This window comes from Corapipo altera, unplaced genomic scaffold (assembly GCF_003945725.1).
Source record: "Corapipo altera isolate COAL_440 unplaced genomic scaffold, ASM394572v1 79, whole genome shotgun sequence".
In the NCBI taxonomy this organism is placed as follows: domain Eukaryota; kingdom Metazoa; phylum Chordata; class Aves; order Passeriformes; family Pipridae; genus Corapipo; species Corapipo altera.
The window spans coordinates 451,148-471,424 of record NW_020884927.1 but is presented as its reverse complement, the minus strand read 5'-3'; the positions used below and the strand labels follow the sequence as shown (position 1 = coordinate 471,424).

The 20,277-nt window shown below is 56.2% G+C and overlaps 1 protein-coding gene across 2 annotated transcripts; it reads right to left on the bottom strand.

The window, feature by feature from the left end:
• Nucleotides 1–5,577: 5,577 nt before the first annotated feature.
• On the bottom strand, nt 5,578–19,021 carry BRINP2 (BMP/retinoic acid inducible neural specific 2). 2 transcript variants are annotated; one of them, XM_027658557.1, is made up of 8 exons: nt 18,816–19,021; nt 11,768–12,129; nt 9,677–9,867; nt 9,333–9,523; nt 8,874–8,979; nt 8,280–8,516; nt 7,879–8,101; nt 5,578–7,539 (listed from the first exon to the last, which is right to left on the bottom strand). In XM_027658557.1, exons 2-8 carry the CDS (start codon nt 12,061–12,063, stop codon nt 6,423–6,425), a joined length of 2,361 nt encoding a protein of 786 aa, XP_027514358.1. In that variant the 5' UTR covers nt 12,064–12,129; nt 18,816–19,021; the 3' UTR covers nt 5,578–6,422. The 2 variants fall into 2 exon arrangements, with proteins under 2 accessions (XP_027514358.1, XP_027514357.1); XM_027658556.1 differs by lacking the exons at nt 11,768–12,129; nt 18,816–19,021 and having other exon boundaries at nt 9,677–10,805.
• Between the last annotated feature and the right edge of the window lie 1,256 nt (nt 19,022–20,277).

Sequence of the window (20,277 nt, the reverse complement as noted above, 5' to 3'; positions counted from 1 at the left end):
AGGTGATGGTTTAACTGGAGAGCTGGATTTAAGATTCAAAAATAAAGTATTACTTTTTTCCTCCTCTCCCTTAACTTTGCTGGAGCGTGACAGGGTGGGAGCTCTTGGCAGCTGGGATGTTAAATGTTTTTCCACATGGTCTCTTGATTATTAATGGATTTTAGCACTTGACAAAGTACAAATTAGGAGATAAAAGCTATTAGAAACTAATTTGGGTAATCACTGATTCTGTTCCCCCAGGGGCTTTTCTGCGAGCACTGCTCCCATCGCCACTGCCGAGGCTCAGGAGAAAAGGAATCTCTTCCTAAGGGAGTTTTGTGGGCTTTGGGGGACCCCCCCGATTTACAGCCTCCTGATGAGATGACTTGGATGGAGCAGGCACAATCCAAACATCTCTCTTCTTCCAGCAGCCTCCTGGGATTTATAGTATTTCCCACCCCTGGACACTATTTGGGGTGGTTTATGTGCCATACTTTTTTACTGTTATGTTGGCGAAACACCCATAGAAACCAGTTTGGGAAAACAAGGTGGGAGATAAATCCTTGGTGGAGTGGGCTCTCCCAGTGATAAAATGGGCTACAGGTGGAGAAATAGGCCCCTGAGACCCTTTATCTCCCTCAATTCCCATCTCCCTGAGTGGATCGATAATGCCAGGGGCAAGGAAAAGGAGAGGAACTATCTCAGGCAATCATATTAAGGGAAAAGCTGGAAGGTGGTAACCGGCGTAGCAACCACTGCTGATTTTGAGGCAGATGGTCTGGGAGGGTTTGTGTATCCCAGGAGGGTTTGTGTACAGAGAAGAGGATGCCTGTAGGCTGGGAGAACACTTTTAAAAATAATTTGACTGATTTCTCTCCTTCTTTCTTTCCATCCAGTCAGTCTCTGCTCCTGGCATGTGTAGCAGGAGCAAGAGGTCTGTCTTGCAGATTCGTCTGGGATATTATTCCACAGAGCTTTACCCTCTAGCAAGATCCCTCCAAAATGTATCCTGTCATCCCACCAAAATTCAACTGTCTCAACCTTTGATCCAGAAGCACAGCCCAGAGGTCCCCTGGGAGCATTGTGGGGGGTTCAGTGTCCCAGGGGGGTTCTCTCCTGGGACCACTGTCCCAGGATGGGGGGTCAGGGTCCAGCCTGATGAGGTAAGTCCTCCAGCCAGGCTCCTGGCCATGAATCAGCCATGCCCCTGGCTCCAGCAGGGCTGATTTACGCTGGCTGAGGTGCCAGCCCAGGGCAGGGCACCCGTATTTAATGCATGGTGGTACCACTGTTGGCAGCAGCAGCTCCCAGCCCTGAGCCTGGGGAGGAAACAGCAATTTGCCGTCGTCATTCTCGGTCCCCAGCAAATTTCTCTGCTTGCAGAATGGGATGCTGTGAAGAGGCTTTATTTGATGGTGTCTAAAGAGGTCTCCCCAGGGTCTCCTTGAGAGCTGGGAGCAGCTGAGGGCACTCAAGGAGGCCAAGAGGTAGTGCAGGCGGTGGGGTTGGGGGGGTAAGGTTGTGCTTTTCCATCTTTGCTTGAGGAGGAGTCAGTGGGGAAGGAAGAAGGGAGATGAGGAACTGGAATCGGGGATTCCTGAGGTCCCCACCAGTTTGAGCCACCCCAGGTCCTCACTGGGCTCCTAGTGGGGACACAGAAGGGTGACTGGGATATCTCCTGCATACCTGGGTTCACAGAAACTTCCCTCTTACCTGCACTGTGCTGCTTCTCCTGCCTTCTTCAGAGACTGCAGCAGGAAGCTGAGGAGGAGGAAGAGGGAGGAAGAAGATGAGGTTGTCATCATTTCAAGAGCCTATTAATTGTCCCCTCATGCTCTCTAAGAAGTGGCCATTTACCACAGGCCCTGGAGAGAAAACACCAGGGAGCATGGCATGGGAGGATGAGAGCCTCGATGGATTTGAAAGAGGAAAAACCCAGCCCACCATTGGCAAAGGGAGAAAATAGACCCAAAGAGAGAGAAGCTGAAAATGTGCTGAAGCACCTGATGACAGCCCAAACAGCAGGAGAAGGCTCCTGCCTGCCAATTAATGAGGCTCTGGTGCTAATTTGCCACCTTGACTGCACTTCTGATCTTGTCAGGAGAAGGGGGAGGAAAAAAAAGATGAGGCTAAAAAAGAGGTTTTGGCTCATCTCTTGGCTATGCAGATGCCACTGGGCTTCAGAGAGGCAGTGGGAAGCAGGGAGGCTGATGGCAAACCCCACCACCCATGAGCCTGGAGTGTGAAGAGAACCATGACAAGTTTGTGGGCTTGTGTTGGCAGCTCTGGAGCAGGACACTGCCCAACCAGGGGATGCTGGTTTCCCAGGGATCACATCCCACCATCTGCTGGGTTAGTTGGGAGAGTAAGTGGTGATCCCATGCGTGCCCAGGGGCATCTCTGGTACCTGTGGTAAAACTGTGTTATGAGGAAGAAGCTGGAGCAGCCCCGTGCTGGCATGGAGAGGTTTGCAGGCAAACTGGTATCGCCTGCCTCCCCCAGAAATGCTGTCAAACAGCAGAGCAGATCTGTTGGCAGCTGCCTGGTGGTTCTGTGCACCTAACAGAGCCAGAGGAGCCCTGGGTAAAATGCTCAGCATGAAGCCTCCTGCCAAGCCAAACGTGTGATTCCCACTTCTTGCCCATCCTGCAGCCCAAACCAAGAGACCATGGTGATGGATTTCAAGCAACATCTGCACCAACATGCATTTTGCACGCAAAGAGAGTGTTACCCTCCTCAACCCTCCCTCCTCTCCTGTGATGTTTTATTCCCTGCACATTCCATGTTCTCCCAGGCTGACACAGCATCAGCTGGGAGCTATGAGAGCATAAACTGAGGCAGGCTGGAGCAAGGATGCAGATTTAGCCCCACAGCATCTCTCCATCCTGGCTCGTCATGGAAAAACTGTCCTGGCTGTTTCGGCACAGCCTGATGTGGTGATGCCCTCGGCACACAGGGCTGGAGGCTCAGCCAGTGCTGCAGAAAAAGGGTGAAAACAGGAAGGGGGAAAAGGGTGTCAGTTAGACAGCTGGAGCTGTGAGCTGTTTGGTTCAGCTGTAGCCCATCACTGGCAGTCTCAGGGCGGGACACGGAGGTGGGACCAGCCCCCATCTGGGAGCCGTGAGCTCTTCCTGGGGAGAGCTCTGCAGATAACCCCCTCCTGCTGCTGGGCCTGGGGGTGAAACATCCCAGCCTTTCCCTGGCCTCCTTTTCCCTGGCAGAGCTGCTGAATAAATGTGTCCAGAGGGAACCGAGGTGTCTGCAGTCAAGCAAGTGAGGAGCTCTGCTCGTTATTTAAAGGCAGTTTTCTGGCTTTCGTGCTGCAGAGAATCTCCTGTGAACATAGAGCCCAGGTAAGGATAAACCCAGTTTTTAAAACCTAATGGGTTTGACGCTGAATTCCTGGTTCAGGGTGGCACACTGGCTGTTTACATCCCGAGGCCAGACCCTGCTGGTGCTGTGCAGCAGTGACCCTCCAGCCAGCTCTGCTGCCATTGGCGTTGTTCTTTGCAGGGGAAAGCACTGCAAGGTAATCAAATGCTGACCTCCAGTTATTAACCTCATCCTCTTAATCACCTCCATTGAGTGCCTTAATTGCCCAACAGGGATGGGAGGACCTGGCTGCTTCCACCTGAGATTCCCATGCAGCCTGGCAGTCCCTTCCTGGGACACGTGCACTGCTGCTGCTCTTCCTCTAACTCACACACTTACCCCCCAAACCCCCCGAAAAGGTAGAAGTGGTTCTCTCCCAAAATACAGCAATTTGGCAGCAAAATTGAAGGAACCAGCCCTGTCTTTTCCTCCAGTGGGTTAAAGAGAGTGTGCAGCCCCATGGTGTTGGGGGCTGATGGTTTTGTCTGTCCCAATGGGGTGCTTTGCTGAGAAGGTGCTGTGCCAGCTGCCAACCTTGGAATGTTGTGCACCGCCTCATTCCTGATGGGAATTGGCAATTTTGGGCCAAACTTTTTCTTTTGGTCCATAGTTGATGGAATCTTGCTGGGGGGAGAGCTGTGGAGAGAGGAGAGTGCAGACTTGGGGGCAGCTGCTGAGGATGCAGAGTTGACAGCACATCTCTCCAGCTGTCTGCCTCCCCCTCTCTCCCCCTTTTTATTTTTTGCATTAGATTGAAAGTAAAGAGCCTTCATCCACCTCTGTCCTTGCACAGCTGCCTGTCTCTGGATCCAGCACCAAGGCAGAGAAGCCTGGGGTCCATCCCTCAGTGGGTGCAAGCTGCCCCCCCACGCCTCAAGGGGCTCCATGAGATTCTGCCAATCATCCCAACAGCTCTTGCATTCATGTTCAGGTGGGTTTAGGATGTGAGACTGGTTCAGGGCACTGAAAAACACAGTAGGAAATGCTCTGTCTGGAGAAGACAGAGGGTGGAGTAGAGAAATGTTAGCCTGACACATGGCTCATGTGATGATGGGGAGAAGAATCTCCCCGTCATCACATGGTTTGGGTTGGAAGAGACCTTAAAGCTCACCTGGTTCCAAACCTCCTGCCATGGACAGGGCACTAGGTTGATCAGAGCCCCACCCAACCTGGCCTTGAACACTTCCAAGGATGGGGTAGCCACAGCTTCTCTGGGCAACCAAGAAGCGATGTGAAGGCCCAGGAACATGCATAGCAGAAGCCAAAATAGCCTTACTAGCTGGGAAGCCTCCCAGCAGCCCTGCCTGCTCAGGAACATTGCCAGCCTTCCCTCCTCATCCCTGGGCTGATGTCTCCTGGCTTCCCCTGGGGAGCAGAGATGATGGCTTTGACTTCCCATTTCCTCCTGGTGTGTTTAATTGCCTGATTTTTTTCTTTTTTCCTTTAGGACTGGGACGCAAGGGAGGAGAGGTGGGCAAAGGAAGACAGATGTGTGGAGAAGAGACATCCAGCTGACAGATTGAGGGATGCTACAGCCACAAGAACCAGGTTGATGGATTGATAGATTAGACAGGGAATATAAATAGCAAGTGTGGTTTATTTATCCCAGTTTTATTTTCCTCTCACCTATCTATTTATCTCTCCTGGTGTTATTTTACTCATGTTTATCTCTTTATCTGCCCAGCCCAAGGATGGAGGAGAGTCGGGTGACAGAAGCAGGATGGATGAGTTTGGGTTACCACTGCTTTTGCAGCATCCAAGCAGGCAAGTCTTGACAGGCAGGGAGGATGAGGGAGCAGGCTCAGATCTACACACTGCTACACTTTTCACACTCCTCTCCTTTTCCCTGGACCATCCCCTGTGTCCACACCTCCTGCTTTGCGGATGCTGTGGGTCAGAGGGTTGATTCCTTCCTCTCCCTAGCTCATCCTCATCCTAGGAATGAGGGCATCCAGTGAAGCAGTGAGCTCCACTTGTCTGGGTACCCATCGTTCCCATCTGACAGACGGGCAGCTCCACTGCTTGATATTCCAGTCAGGCACTGAGCACGGCAGTGGCAGCAGCACCGGGAAGGAGGGAGAGAGGGAAGGAGCCTCACAGCACAGGAAAAGCCAGGGCCAGGGATGACAGTAACTGTTCTGTTCTTTTCTTTCTTTTTTTTTTTTTTTTTTAATCTCAGTTGGTTTTGGTTGCTCTTTTGCTCAAAAAAGGCATTTTTTTAAAAAATATATTAAACAGATACATTTTACTAAGATGTCTCTTGGCTGGAGCCACTGACAAGAAATGACACTCCCCAAATAAATAAGCTTAAAAAAACCCCTCCCAAACAAACCAAATAAATAAATACATAAATAAAACTTTTTTTTTCCTTTTTTCTTTCTTTTGCTTTAGGGTTTTTTGTTTTTTTTGTAGGGAATTGTGGCCCAGAGGTCTCCGCCGGTGTCTGTGCTGGCAGCGTCCATGGTGCAGGTGCCAGGTCCTTCCCACACAAGGCAGGGATGATGCCTTGGTGCCCCAGCAGGTGTGAGATGCTTCTGAAGAGGGCCCAGGGGAGATCTGCTGGATCTCAGGGCCCTGCTGTGCTGTGGACCCCCACCAGCACTGTGTGCGAGGGTCTGGCTGCAGGATGGATCATGGGGGATGTGGGTGCAAAGGCGCCTGTAGAAACCTCTTAAAAAGACTACAAAAGTTGGGATGACGAGGAGGCCGCTGCCGGGGGATCCTCACGGTGGGTGGGGCGCCTGCTCCAGCAGGACCAGCAGCTGCCTCTGGCCAGGCCACATCCCCCTGGGCCATTGGCACATCTCCCCGGCCACTGATGTGGCGGCTGTGCTGGCATCATCCCTGCACCTGGAGCCAGACTGTGCTGCACGAGCCATCCTTCCTCCACAGTCCCCTGGCACCCTCCATCCGCTCGAGCCCCGTGTCTCTTTGGCCAGTCGCTGGGTGTACCATGGAAGCACGCGGTTGGCACTAAGGTAAGGCCTTGATTTAAATTTTTTTTTAGGGTGGTTGTTTCCCCCCCCCTTCCCCAGGAAGTCCTTTCTCCCAGCCCCCTGGCTCCGAGGCCGTTAGCTGCACAGCTTGCCTGTCTCCTGCTCCAGGGCGTTGGGCAGCCTGGCGTTGAAGGCTCTCAGAGAGGACTGGATCCTCGCCACCTCGTTGTTGGCCAACTTGAGCCGGTGGCGGAGCAAGCATGTGAAGAGGTCGAGGCGGGTTTTGCCAGGGGGTGACAACCTGTTCACCCGGTCCCTGATCTCCAGCAGCTGGAGCATGGCCGAGTCCTGGGAGCCCTGGGTGTAGGGGTAGTCCAGCTGGAGGATCAGGTCACGGATAGCATCCGGCTCAAAGGGCAGGCTGTAGCCGAAGACTTGCAAGCTGTTGATTTTCATGTACCCCAGGTTCTTGGAGGGATCTGACATCTCCAGGGGTTCATAGTAGATTGTCTCATTGGAGCTGTCATCCAGGGACTTGATGCGGCTCCGCAAGTAGACGTGGACCGTTTCAAAGAAGGTCTTCCACTTGTTGCCCAAGGTGAGCGTCCAGTTTTGGCACTGGGCAGAGGCATCTACGTTAGTCCTTTCCCAGTCTGGGAAGCTGCCCTCATTGACGGGCATGAACCAGCTCTCCGAGTGGCTTCCCCCAAAGGGGTTGACATAGATGGCCATGACGGGCTCCAGCGTGCTGTTCTTGGTGAGGCAGATCTGCAGGGAGAGGGCCAACATGACGTGAACCAGCCCGGGCTTGTACTTGTTGCTCTTCAGGGTCAGGAGCATGCGCTTCCTCCAGGAGGGGTCGAACCAGCTGCCCAGGCGCATGTCGTTGCTGATGAAGATGGAGTGCACCTCGATGCGGCTGTCCCGCTTCTGCAGGAGGTACTTGAGCTCCAAGTCCTGCAGGTCTGTCTCCAGCCCCAGGTAGTGCTCCAGCGAGTCGGCCACCTCGGGGCGGCAGAAGCCCTGGGTGAGCACGTAGCCGTGGTTGCATGTCCCGCAGCGGGTGCTGTTGTCCTCGGCACAGCTGGCACAGGCTGGCCCCTCGCCCAAGGCACACGGAATGGAGCCCTGGCAGGAGGGCTGGTCCGAGGGACAGGTGCAGCTGTGGCTTTCTTCCAGGAAGGTCCCAGGCACGGTGGTCTCGCTGCAGTACAGGAGCGACTGTGCACGGCTCCACCAGTAAGGGAGGGACCTGATGGAGAGCAGACACAGAAGGAGAGGTGCTTACTTGGGACACAATTGACTTTCCCTAGGGATGGAAGAGCTCCCCACTTTGTGTTCATCTTCTGCTCCGCTGGTGGCCCCCTATGAATTGAGCCCCATTTTCCACCTCCAGGTTTGGACCCCCTCTCAGGGCCACATCCCAAGGTGGCATGGCAGAGGCATGCTGTCTGCTCATCCCCAGGCACCCCTCCAGCAAGGCAGGAGCTCCTCCAGTCCCAGCCACAGGGCAGTGGGCTGTGGATCTGAGCCCTCCTCGGGCAGCTGAGCAGCATCCCTGGCACGGGATGGGGATGTTGGGACACCCTACCTCTCCTTCGGCAGCTTGAAGCGCGGCTGCCGGTGGCAGCGCTTGCTGAGGTTGAAGAGCCGCCGGATGAGTCGGTAGGTTTTCCTGGAGAGCAGCTTCAGGCTGGTGCCCAGCTGTTGGTAGCGATGCTGGACATCCAGATCCATGGCCCAGAAGTGGGAGATGGCCGTCCTGTTCAGGAAACGGTCCATGGGGAGCCTCTTCACCAAGGCCTGAAACTCCTCTGTGCAGAGAAAGAGACGGCATCAGGAGAGCAAGCAGTGAAGGTGAGGCTGACAGCCACCTCCCTCCACCCGAGCTCCGAGGTCTTCACGGTTAGATAACCACCCTGGAGCCCCACCGCCCAGCCTGGTCTGCTCACAAGGGGAAGGAGATGCTTGGTAGGGTCTCCCCAGCCTCACCTGACTCCTCGAACTGGCCGTGGTGGCTCTCCCAGGCTCTCCAGAGCTGGGCTAGGCTGCTCTCCAGCGCCTGGATGTCGGCCTCGGGGCAGTTGCAGCGGGGGAAGGCGGGCTGGCACTGGCAGCGGCAGTCGCTCCGGCGGCACACCAGCTCCCCGGCCGAGCTGCAGGCGATGTAGCTGAGGGCGGCCGCCACGAACCTCTCCCGCAGGTAGGAGGGGAGCACCGTCTGCAGCCCTGCAAGCGGGAGGCAGCCCCGGGAGCGTCAGGGCACCCGCAGAGCCCCTCAAACATTGCCCGGGCGACAAGGGCATGAGCCTCCTCTCCGCCCTGGGCGCCCACCCTCGCACGATTATCATATCAATTTGCTATGGAGCCGCTTGTCTGGGCTTTGCATCGATCTTGGCTCCTCTTGGCAGACAAGCAACAACCTCATCCTGCCCAGCTTTCATTACTTTCATCCCCTCTCCTCCCCAGCCCTTAAATTAAAAGCAGCATCTTGTGCCTGCATCCTCCCCTACAACCCCCTATGCACCCACAAGCATCCCACGGTGGCACTCGTCCATCTCCATGTCCCCACCAGCCCAGTCCTACCTTGGAGCTGCACTTTGTTCTCAGGGCTCTGCACCAGGACGGAGCTCACCGAGTCCAGGTTGTCGTAGTTGCTGCAGCCGAGTGGCCCTGTCCGTGTTTCGGTCACCTAAGGGGGGGTGTGCAGGTGGTCAGGGACATAGGAAAGGACCCAGGGCATGTGCTACTCCATGCCCAAGTGAGGCAATGCTTGGAGAGGACAACTAATTACCTGCTAATTGGCTTGTTGACAGGCGGCAGCCCTGCCTGCAGCCCGCTGAAAAATGTGCCTTTATTAGCGTGCCCAATTTCCCGGAAATAACGGGAAGGTGTTAACTTTCCGTGCTCTGCCCTATCTGGTGATGCTGTTTGAGGGTCTCAGCCAGCTTTGAGGGGCCACTGGCGAGGCCCGGGGCTGCTGCTTCCCCGCTCTGCCCCTTCCCTCCCTCCCTCCCTCTCTCCCTCCCTCCCACCCTCGCCCACCTTGATGGCAGCCGTGGCAATCTGGATGTGGTGGAGCCGCCGGAGTGTGCTCTCCCTGTCGATGAAGTAGGAGGCTGCCAGCTGGTGCAGGGTCTCCAGCGAGACCCCCGAGCTGTTCCCAGCCCCCACAGCGGGCTCTGCCCTCCGGCTCAGCTTGCGCTTGTCCACAAAAATGGTCAGGGACTCCTCTCCTGGGGGGACACACAATGCTTTTGGGAGGCTGCTGGGGTCCCCACATTCCCTTTCTTGGCTGTATTTCCTCCTGCAGTGCTTATTTTCCCACTCTCCCTCCTTTGCACGCTCCTTGTGCAAGGGAAGTGAGTTGGAGGACCCCCAGCACTCACCTCCCAGCGTGGCAGCCAGCAGGAAGTGGGTCCCATACTTTTTGATGAGGCTGTCAGTGATCTGCTGGGGGCTGGGCCGGCGTCCCAGCAGCCGGATGTTGCGGATGAATTCGGGGGCCAGGGGAAGTGGTAGGCTGAAGAAGTCTTTCCTCTCCAAGGCCAAATTATTCACCTTCCAACGAGCAAACTCTCTGCGGGAGGAGAGCAGCAGTGGGGAGACAGTTTGAAGCAGGTCTGGCCATGCCACATGCATGCTCTCCCTTCTTCTGTCCCCAGTTTCCACCTCAGGACGGGTGGTGAGTAGCTGGAAAACTCCTCTCAGGATCATTCCGACCTCCCCATCGGAGGGGAAGGATCTGCTGCGTGCTCGCCAGGTATGGATCCAGCCAGGACAGAAGTGCTGTCCCTCCCTAAGCCATTGATGCTGATAACGAGCTACAAGCAGCGGAGATGCCTGATATTGATTAATCCAGCACCTCCGGCAGGCATTCATCACAGCCCAGGGCAGGGCTGGGCCAGATGGGTCTCATCCATCCTCCAGCCCCACGCCTACAGATCCAGGTGAAAATCCAACATCTGGGAGTATCGTGGTGTTAAGTATAGGCAGTGTTTTGTTGGAAGCTGGAGGTGCTGGGATGCAGTGGGTTGTAGCCTCAGAGGCTGTGAATGGGCCCCCTGGCCTCGCCTGGCCCCAGGGAGCAGCACCAGCCTGTCACTGCCTCCAACAACTGATGGTCGTGTAAACAACTGGCGGCAAATTTCAGCCTAATCTTTGGCATTTTGCTCTAATTAAAACCAGGCGGTGGCTTTCAGACAGTTTAATTAGGGCTGGTGAGGAAAGCGAGGGAGAAGGAGAGAGGGGTGGATGGTTGCAAAGCAGCCAGTGGGCTTGGTGGATGTCAGGTTGCCTCCCATCATGATCTTTGGGCCTAGAAAGTGGGATGTTGGTGCCAGTAGCGGAGCTGGGGGGGATGCTGCCTCTCCCCTTGCAGGCACATTCCCTCAGGACTGGGGCTGGGGTGCCAGTTTCTTCCATCCCATCCCACAGACAAAGCAAGTCCCGGAGGCTGATGGCATGTTCTTTGCCTCAGAGGAGGTGTGAGGCAGCTGCTGTTCCTTCAGGTCCTCCTTCCCGTCCCACCACCGTCACCAGCAACATCCCCGGAGGATGTGGGTCCCTCGGCATGGCAGTGTCAGCACACAGGAAAGGGGAGAGAAGCTCTCTGGGGGTGCCAGGCTGCATAACAAGGCTGCCGTCCCAGCAGCCACGTCAGCATTCCCAAGAGGCAGCGGGCAGGCTGGAAACCCCCAGGGCTCAGCACTGGTGGCGAGGAAAGGAAGGAAAAAGGGCTTGTTGGGAGGTGACAGCCCCACTTAGGTCCTGGAGGTGGTGGAGTGGGTTTCCCAGGGCGGCTATCATGGGGTGACCCTTTGCTGCAGTCAGTGGACCCCAGTGCTGCCAAATCTGGTTCTCTGCTGACAAGAAACCCCCTCCAGCTTTTACCCCACACATATAGCGTCCCACTGCAGCAGTCCAGGGGGTGATGGCACTGGGGACATGCCAGAGAGTCAATCAGGGTGGCTTTTCACATGCTGGTCAGTCAGCAGTACCCCAGCCCCAGATGGCTGCAAGTCCAGGTAGGCTCAGTAACTTGGCACAGAGATGTCTCTGTGCATGGCAAAAGGACAAAGGGGCTGAAGGATGAACGCCATGTGCATGCTGGCCCTTCTGCTCTCCCCAGTTTCCAGTTCAGGGCAGATCAGTAGGTGGAGGATGTCCAAAGGGGCTGGAGTATGCATGAGACCCATCCAGCCCAGTGGGCTCTGTGCCTAAGGGCTGATTCCATCCCAGCCTCTGCACCAAAGCCCGCCTGGCTTAGGGCAAATCCTGTCTGGAGCCCAGCCTGGCCACACCACGAGCATCCCTGGGAAAAGCAGCATCTCACATCCACCCACCCACTGTCTGTGCTGATGGGCAGCCTCCTCCCACACACTGGGGTCAGCTCATGTGGATTAGGGAGGGTCTGCCGTGCCCCCTGCAGCCCCCCACCCCACATCTCCCTCTCGGGGTGCTCATGGCCCCTCTCTCACCTGTAGATCCTGTACCTGGTGGTGAAACCCTGCCGGTAGCGCTCCATGAAGTCCACGTACTCCTGGGCTCGGTAGAAGGGTCCGCGGTCGGTGAGGAGCCAGTCGAGGGGTGCGCGGGTGGAGGAGGAGGAAGATGAAGAGGAAGGGGTCGAGGGGGCAGCATGCTGCTGGGGCACTGTGCTGCCCGCCCCGCCGGCCACCCCCCAGCGACAGCACGCGCTCAGGGCCAGCAGGGCCAGTGGCCACGGGAGCATCGGCGGGGGCCCGTCAGCGCGTGGGAGGTCCTGCTGCCCCATCCTGCTGCTGCCTGGCAGGATTCTTCATTCTCTCACCCCACGGAGATCCTCCAGGACAGCCCTGCCCTGCAACACGGAGCAGGGAAGCCCGTGAGGACTTGGATATAAACCAGGAGCAGCCACAAGCTTTGGAATGCCTGCTGGGATGCTGACACGGGGAAAGCTGCGATCCAGGGAGGGCGTGGACCGGTTGTGAAGTCCTGACTAATAATGGCTGTTTAAGGAATTTGTGGCTTTTTCTTTATGTTTTTCTCTGCCACACATCAGCCCATCAAGCCGAGTTTGCTACTGTGGTGGGACAGCAGGGTGACTGTGCTCCACATTTCGGGGCTGCCTGTCATGAGCGTGTGCAGCTCATTTCAGGGGGAGGCTAAAAAATAACAGTCATAGGGAACTGGAAAAATGAGCTTCTCCAGGTATGGATTGAACCATGTGTGGTTGATGTTAGACTTTTCTTTGTGTCCTGCTAGTGGCTGAGATGATGAATGGATGGAGGTTCACCCCAAGGGTGAGTGAGTGGCTGAATGAATGAATGGGTGGATATTCACCCCAAGGATGGATGGATGGATGGATGGATGTCCACCACAAGATTGGCTGGGCTTATTGCAGTGGTGTTTCAAGTGCAAATGATGTTTATCTCGAGTCAAGGCCTTTCCACTTTCAAAGTCCAACGTGGCAGTATCTGCAGGACTAAAGACTGAGTTTTTCTGGAGGCAGCAGCCACAGGGCCAGAGCCTGAATTTGTAAGTGAAGGTGGGAGATGGGGATCTGCAAGGTCTGGCCAAGCCAGGGTGAGGCAAGGTGTGCTGTCAGGCAGCAAGAGCTGTTTGCCTAAAAGCAGGGACCCTGTCACTGCAGTGCTTCCAGGGCAGGTGATTTTTATTCCAGGAAGGTGGCTGGTGGGGGCCCGGAGCCCAGGTGCTTGTCCCTGCTGAGCACATACCAACCCCGCCTTCTCCCAAACGGGGCTTTGCCAGATGAATCATCATGCTTTAACATGTAATAATATGGGTTTAAAATTTTTTTTCCTCCCTCTTTTCTATTTTTAAACCCTTAAGGGTGCCCTTTGATTACGTTTTCTCAGCTTCTCGCTCAGCCCTCGAGGCTGGGGCCCTGTGAATTTTAAACAAAAGCTGAGATTTTCGCATCACCAGGTTGGGGTGCCAGGGCAGTGGGGCGGGCAGGAGCAGCAGGCAGGGCTTTTTCTGTCCCCCCACACTATCTTTTCGCATGTCACCTTGGTTTTTCCTGTCCTGGCAGGGAGCCACATAACGCCCTGGCAGTTGCCTCCTGCTCCTGGCAAGTGGAGTCACCCCAAATCCTGGCCCAAAAAATCGGGACCCCATGCTGGGGTGGGATACAGGCAATGCCAGGTTGGTTTCCTAACTCTGTGTCACAAGTGTTGGAGGGGGCATCTGCCACCCCCAAAATGTGGCAGGACCTGATGCCGGCTGCTCACAGAGCTGCTCGCGCGCTGTCACGTGTGGGTGATGGCTGAGCAGCTGAGGCACTTTGGCTGCTCTGTAATCCTCCCTGCCTGCTTCCCTGCCTGCAACCAAAGCTGGCCCAGGGGGGAAGCAGGCAGCCTGGGATGCAGTGTCTGTCTGAAGCAGACAAGCACCTCGCTCCCCTCCTCAGGAATATCTGCTCAAGGATCAGGATTGAACCCCCCTGACCCTCTGCTGCCCTGCAGCCATGGGTCCTGCTGCCTCACTGATCTGGGACAAGCTGCTGTGCCCTGGAGGCAATGGTGGGAGCCAGGGTCTGGCAGGAAACCCTGTGGATGTTTTAGATGATGACCATGGGCTAAACTCTCCGTGATTTCAACCCCTTCCCACATTGCAGGGAGGAAAGCAGTACTCTGGCTCTCAGCTGAGAAGCCAAGGCGAAAGCATCCTTGAACAGCATCTTTCTAAACCCTGCCCATGGAAACACACTGCTTGGAGCATTAAATATGGCTGTGACAGCAAAACACCTTGTTTAAATATCTGGTGCACTGGGAGCCTGCCTGTTGCCTCACAAACAGGCTTGGCACAGCCGATCTCCTCATCCCGTCACCATCCATGGATTTTAGGTGGCTCCTGACCCACTTCCAGCTGAGGTGGGACTGGGCAGGGGATGCTCTCTGGCTGGGTCCCTTCTCCCCTCTTCCTCCACCTGGGTCTGTACAGCAAAGGGGATGCTTTTCCACAAGGTCCATGGGACATTGGCCTCATCCATTGCCACTTCACACCACCACAGACTGGTATGGATGGTCTTACACCAGTCGCCCCACGGCCTTCCCTGGTGTAAATGAGGACATGGGAGTATCCTTTCTTTGATTCAAAGCACAGAGGGGGTTTTTTAGTGGGTGGACACGCCAGGCAGAGCACTGTCTTTTCCAGCAAACCATCCTGGGTATTAACATCTTCCCCTTTCCACCACCACCCTGGGGGATACCACTAAATGCCTTCCCCAAAAGGGCCTCCCCATGCTCTCCTTCTCCTCCAAACACCCTCTCCCACCCAAGCACCACACCTAAGGCAGGAAGCATCTGGGTGAGCATTGTGGAGATGGATATTAGGGATAGAGCCAGTTTGGGTCACCTCTTTCCTTAGGCTGTGGTCCCTAGAGCAGCTAGACCCCAATGCCTTCCCTGGAGGGCTTGTCCTGAGATTCAAGGCTGAGCATGAGACGTGTCCTTGTGGAGGCTTCATGTCGTATTACAGAGCAATAAAAATAGTCAGGATTGGGCATTTCCAGCACTTGACTGGGGTCAAACTGGTGCAAAACCAGTGAAGGTCCCCTTTGGTATGGAAGCAAAGTTTGCAGCTGTGCTCAGTGAGCTTTTATTTACACCTCCCTCTTATTTACACCGTGTGTGCCGGCACCTCCGAGGTGGCTCCTGCTTGGGGACACGCTCTGACGCATACCAGCATCCTTGCCAACGGGAACTTGAAGCCCCAGGTCAGGCAGGAACAGCCAAGGAGAGCCTGTGTGGAGGCTGCACTGAGCTACCCAGCAGCTTTTCCTCAAGGAGCAGCTCTCCTGCACCACCCTTAGCTGGGCTGATTTATTTCCTATAGATCAGGGGTTATAGAAAATAAGTATGTGCAGATGTTGCGATAGCTCTGTATAGTCCTTAGTCCAGACAGCAGGCTCTGATTTTGCTGGGGGGGGGGGGGCTGCACTGCTGCTCTGTGGGGTTGGGGCAATGCTTTTTGGGGTGCACCTCCACGTGCTTACACCAGTATCCTCCTGAGATGCTGGGGAGAGTAAAGCTCTTTGGAAATGAGTAACCCCCTTGACCTTACTATAAGCTGGAAATAACTTTCTAATCACTTTTCCTTGATCCAAAAGAATGAAGATTTGATGAGAAGCATCTGACTACTCTTTTTTTCCCATCCTTTTGATTTAGGGTTTTGCATCACGAAAGTTGGAAAACTTCCAGCTTGCTAATTTTTTTTCCCCCTCCTTTTCCCCCTTCTATAAAAACTCCAAAGTGACGGAAGGAGAGTGCCAACGCAAATACTCTTGGCAAATTTTCCCAGGACCACAACCTCCTTCCTGGCCAAGTCCTCCTGAGCTTGTTGCAGCCCTCAGTGTCTCTGTTGCCTGCAGCAGAACACCCTGGTGCCTCTCCAGTGGTGGCTGATGCATGACCCAGACTGTCATTCATCACGAGCTGCATCTTAAAAATAACTTGTGGCAATTTCTGGAGATGGCAATGTGTGGTGGGTGTTCTCATCCAAAATGGCTCAAGAGAGACCAAAGCACTGGTATGAGGTGTGGATGGGGATGCCCAGGTGAGCTGCAAAAGCCTCTCTACTGCCCTTGGAGCTGGCAGTGGCAGCGGCAACATCCTCAGCACAACACCGGAACTATGCCAGGGTCTTGCTTGCTTCCATGCCGACAGCATCTCCAGAGCCACGTGCTCCACCACTAATCAGGCTGAGTTCGATAATTAAGATGTTAGCTAATTGTTAGGGACATTAGCATTGATTTCTGCCCTTTCATGCTGCAGGAGCAGATTTAGAGATACAGAAACTGGGAAGTGTGCACTGGGGAGAGGCAGCAGTGGTATTTGCCAGGTGCCATGAGGAAGAACAGGAGGATTCCAGATGGACTCTGGAACTACCCCTTGTACACGCTGAGCTGAAGCCCAGAGCAAAAGCGAGACCCAACATCTGTGCCAGGTACATGATACCTTTTGGTGGTGGAGCTGTGGGATGTGCCCAGTCACAGGCTGGTCCCTGGGGTGCAGGGAGAGCAAAGGTGCATCCGTGTGGGAGTGATGGGGAGGGGTCTCAAGCTCCTTGGGGATGCCTTTTAGTGGGAATGAACGTCAAACCTAGTGACTGAATCCACTTTCTCATTAAATGTGGGAAAGCTTTATCAAATTAGGGCCACTTAAGAGAGCCTGGGCAAAGGCTAAGTGCAGTTTAGTTTCTGAAGTGGATTGGCTCAGCTGAGCCTTGTCTATGAATCCATGCAGGCGCCCAGGGCACCTCTTGCTCTGCTGCTTGCACCCCCCGGGACAGAGAATCCCAAAGGGCTCAGTTTTGCTGGATTCTCCCATTGCTCTGGAGCCACCAGCCTTACCTGGGGCTTCGTGGCACCCAGCTTCCTCACACCCTGCCTTGCCTCTCCCTGCCTGCGTCGCTGCCCCCTCCCCGGCTCTGTGTGGTTTGCAGCGAGCTGCATCCCCGGGCTCGCATCCGCACGCTCCCAAGGAAGCGCCAGGGCCTCATTGATCTGCCGGGGTAATTAAGTGAGCGAGCCAGGCACCGCCGGAGCGACAGCAGCGTGGTAATCACTGGCAAAGTGGGCACGGCGGGGTGCTGTCAGCCGCCTGGCACCCGGCCCCGGAGACACGGCTCCAGGCGGCGAGCGTGGGGACAGCCACCTCGGAGCCTTCCGTCCTGCCGGAGCAGGGATGCTGAAGATCACGGTGGTGGCTGTGAACTGATTCTCGCTGGGCTCCCGCAAACCACCCTCCGCAGCCCGTTCAGTCGCTACAGCCAAGGGACTTTAAGTCACCGCCTCCCTCCCGGCTCATGAGACCAGTTAGAAAACCTGCAAGACTCGATGACTTGGGTTCTTTTTATTAGCTTTTCTTCATATCCTCGAGAGCAAGACACTTGAAGATGAGAGTAAAGGAAAATAGCAGAAAATCCCAGGACTCGGGGAGCCAAGGATTTGCATAAGACATCAAATGAGATGAAGCCTGGGCTGCCACCAGGGGAGACGGCAGCTGCGTGCAGTGTGTCGTACCAGTGCCATGTGTTCTGCCCTCTGGCTTTGCACACCCGAGACTTTCACACCCACAGGCGAAAAAGCCTCTTAAGTAAAGCAGTGTGCAAAATACAACTCCCCCGAGCGTGGTGACAGCAGCAGCAGCCCCGGCTTCCCCCACCTTGTGCTGAGGTCTCAGCCCAAAGCATCCCTGCAGATGGATCGCTGGGGCTGGGGGAAAAAGAGCACCCCTGCAACTCCCTCCCCAGGGAGGACAGCTCCTGCCCCTCAACGGACCCCGCAAGCCCAGTACCAGCCTCCTGCAGGAGCTGGAGGCAGTGCAAGGTGAGGACCGTTCTCTCCCATCCCTCCCTTGCCTTCACGCAGGTGACAAGTGTCACGGGTGGGCAGTGATGCACAGCAGCAGCTCAGCGTTAGCGGCACAGGATAAATAAGGTGGTGGGTGGCTGGTGCTGGGCAGAGAGAGGGAGGAGATCTGGGCTGTCAGAGTGGGGCCACTCCCCTTCCCAGAACCCTGCTGCTTCCCAGGTCTCCAAACTGTCACCGAGCGGCCACCAAAGACAGCTCCGCTTCGGGAAAAAGTGCAGGGGCCTCCTTGCAACATTTCCAGGGCTGGCAGGGACCCTCCTGGCTGCTGACAGAGAGGGGACACTGACATCTGCCGGCAGCGCCCGGGCTCACCCTGCCCGGCCCCGGGACCACAGCGGGGGCACCTCGCGACCCGCCACCGCTGCTCCAGGACAGCGACACGCGGGTCCCCTGGGAAGCGACAGGGCAGGGTGGGCACTACTGCGCCGAGAGCTGACGCTCTCCAGTGCTTTAAAGACCCAGAGTTTTGTTTCCTGCTGAAAAAATGTGTGTTTAGGGAAGGGAACGGAGCCTCGCAGCGGGAACCTCCCGATCCCTGAGCTGCCGATGCTGTGCCCCGTAGCCGCCCGCGGCGAGAAAACACCTCCCGACGGGTCACCCGCTGCTCGGCCCGGTGCTCCGGTGAAGCGGGGCCCTGCGGGGATGAAAATGGGGGGAAATTCCCCCGACTGGCTATTGATACAGCGGTGCCCACCGGAGAAACGCGTGTTTAAACATTTCAGGAGGCATCTCCTCCGGTCCCTGCGGGCGCAGGGTGTCTCACCCGGGCATCTCCCACTGAGCAGTGCCCGTTGCATACAGCAGCAGGTCCCAGCATCCCGGGCATCCCGTTTATCCCGGCAGTCCGCCAGCACCCGGTCCCACCGGGCCGGTCGCAGCTCCCTGCACCTGCAGCGCCCCGCACCGCGATGGCTCCCGCCCGGGAAGGGCTCGGTGCCTTCCCCGACTCCAAACCTCGCCGGAGAGGCTGCAAAGCGACCCCAGAGCAGGGACACAACTTGACCAAGGTCACCGAGCGAGCCGGCGGCGGTACCCGGCATCTCCGCCGTGCGGGGCCGCCACGGCTCCTTCCCCATCCCACCCCGGGCGGAGTCCCTACGCGGGCTCACCCCGACCCCCAACTCCCCTCCGCGACCCCGCAGACTCACCCCAGTCTCCGGCTCAGCGCCGGTGGGGCACCGGCCGCCTCTCCGTGCCGTCCCGCTTCGATCCGCTCCGCCTCAGCGGCCCCGGGCGCTGCCCCGCCGCCGCCTCCCGGCCGTCCCATCGCCAGGCGGACAGGCGGCCCCGGGCGGCGCCGCCAGCATCGCGCGATCGCGACTGTCGCGACAGGCGCTGCCGGTGCCGCGGCCCCGCCGGGTCCCGCCGCGCTCCGCGGGCGCCGCCGCCGCACCGCCGATAATATATGCAGCGGCCGCAGCCAATCAGAGGCGCTGCCGGCCTCCCCGCGCCTCCCCATTGGCGGGCGGGGCGGGGCGTGGCCCGGCGGGCGCGCGCGGGGGTCCCGGAACCGCCGCGTTCCCGCTCCCGCCCGAGGGTCCCGAAGGAGTGACCGGGATCGGGGCGTCGTTGGGTCATGGGTTGGTTTGGCTGGGAAGGGACCTTAAAGGTCACCCAGTCCATCCCCTGCCATGGGCAGGGGCACCATCCGCTAGCCCAGGTTGCTCCAAGCCCCGTCCAACCTGGCCTTGGACACTGCCAGGGATGGGGCAGCCACAGCTTCCCTGGAAACCTCATGCGTTGGTGATCAGCAGGAGGATGGCATTGGTGACGCCAGGTTTACTGCTCTTGGCTGGTTTTTGTTTTTGTTTTTGTTTTGTTTTGTTTTGTTTTTTAATATATGTTTTATTTATCCACCTGTATTCCTCATGCCTCCCACCAAACTCTTCTTCCAGGGACACCACTCCTGGAGATGCACCCAGTTTCCAAAAGGGGTAGCCAAAAAGACCTTCTTGGAGACACCTTCTGAGTAATGCAATTGCACCTTTTTTATGTGGGGGGTTTTTTTTTTTTTTTTTTTTTTGGATAAAATAGCTTCTTTTAATGAGTTTGTGTGTCCCCCGGTGAAAAAAGAAGAGCAGCTAAAGGGCCTGGCAGAGGACATCCAAAGGGATTACCTTATGCTCCCCCAAAGCAGGGCCATGTCTGTTACTCTTTTTTCCTTATTTTTTCCCCTGATTTTCCTGGTTTTTCTCAGTTTGGTTTTCCCCCCTCCCCCGATTTTTCCTAATTTTAACTTGTTTTTTCTGGCAGCTGCAGACAGTTGGTGCCGAAGGGGGACAGCGCTGCTGATACACATCCCACTACATTCTCACTGGTTTAGTTCAGTGCTTGGCTCTGACTGTTGAATACAGGTAATTTCTGGTAAGCACGGTTTTTCCTTCCCAGAATATCACGGAAGTTATAAATACGGGGTGTCAAAAATCAGCCTGGGGAAAAGCACCCACTGTGGCTCCTCTGCTTGGGGTGTCTGGGGCTGTCCCTCCTGGATCCCAGCCCTGGGGCATGTTAAGCTTCACAGCTGGCACGGATGAGGGAGGAGGAATTTGGGAAAACCCCTGCAAGGGGAGGAGAAGAAGCTCTACAAAAGAAAAACACAAAAAATTGCAA

Excerpts from the sequence above, each read along its gene's own strand:
- BRINP2 (XM_027658556.1), bottom strand. The coding sequence starts at position 10,169 with ATGAATGCCTGCCGGAGGTGCTGGATTAATCAATATCAGGCATCTCCG. Across the intron at positions 9,524-9,676 it reads GCTGGCTGCCACGCTGGGAG|GAGAGGAGTCCCTGACCATT; the intron begins GTGAGTGCTGGG and ends GTGTCCCCCCAG. Across the intron at positions 8,102-8,279 it reads CGGCCAGTTCGAGGAGTCAG|AGGAGTTTCAGGCCTTGGTG; the intron begins GTGAGGCTGGGG and ends TTCTCTGCACAG.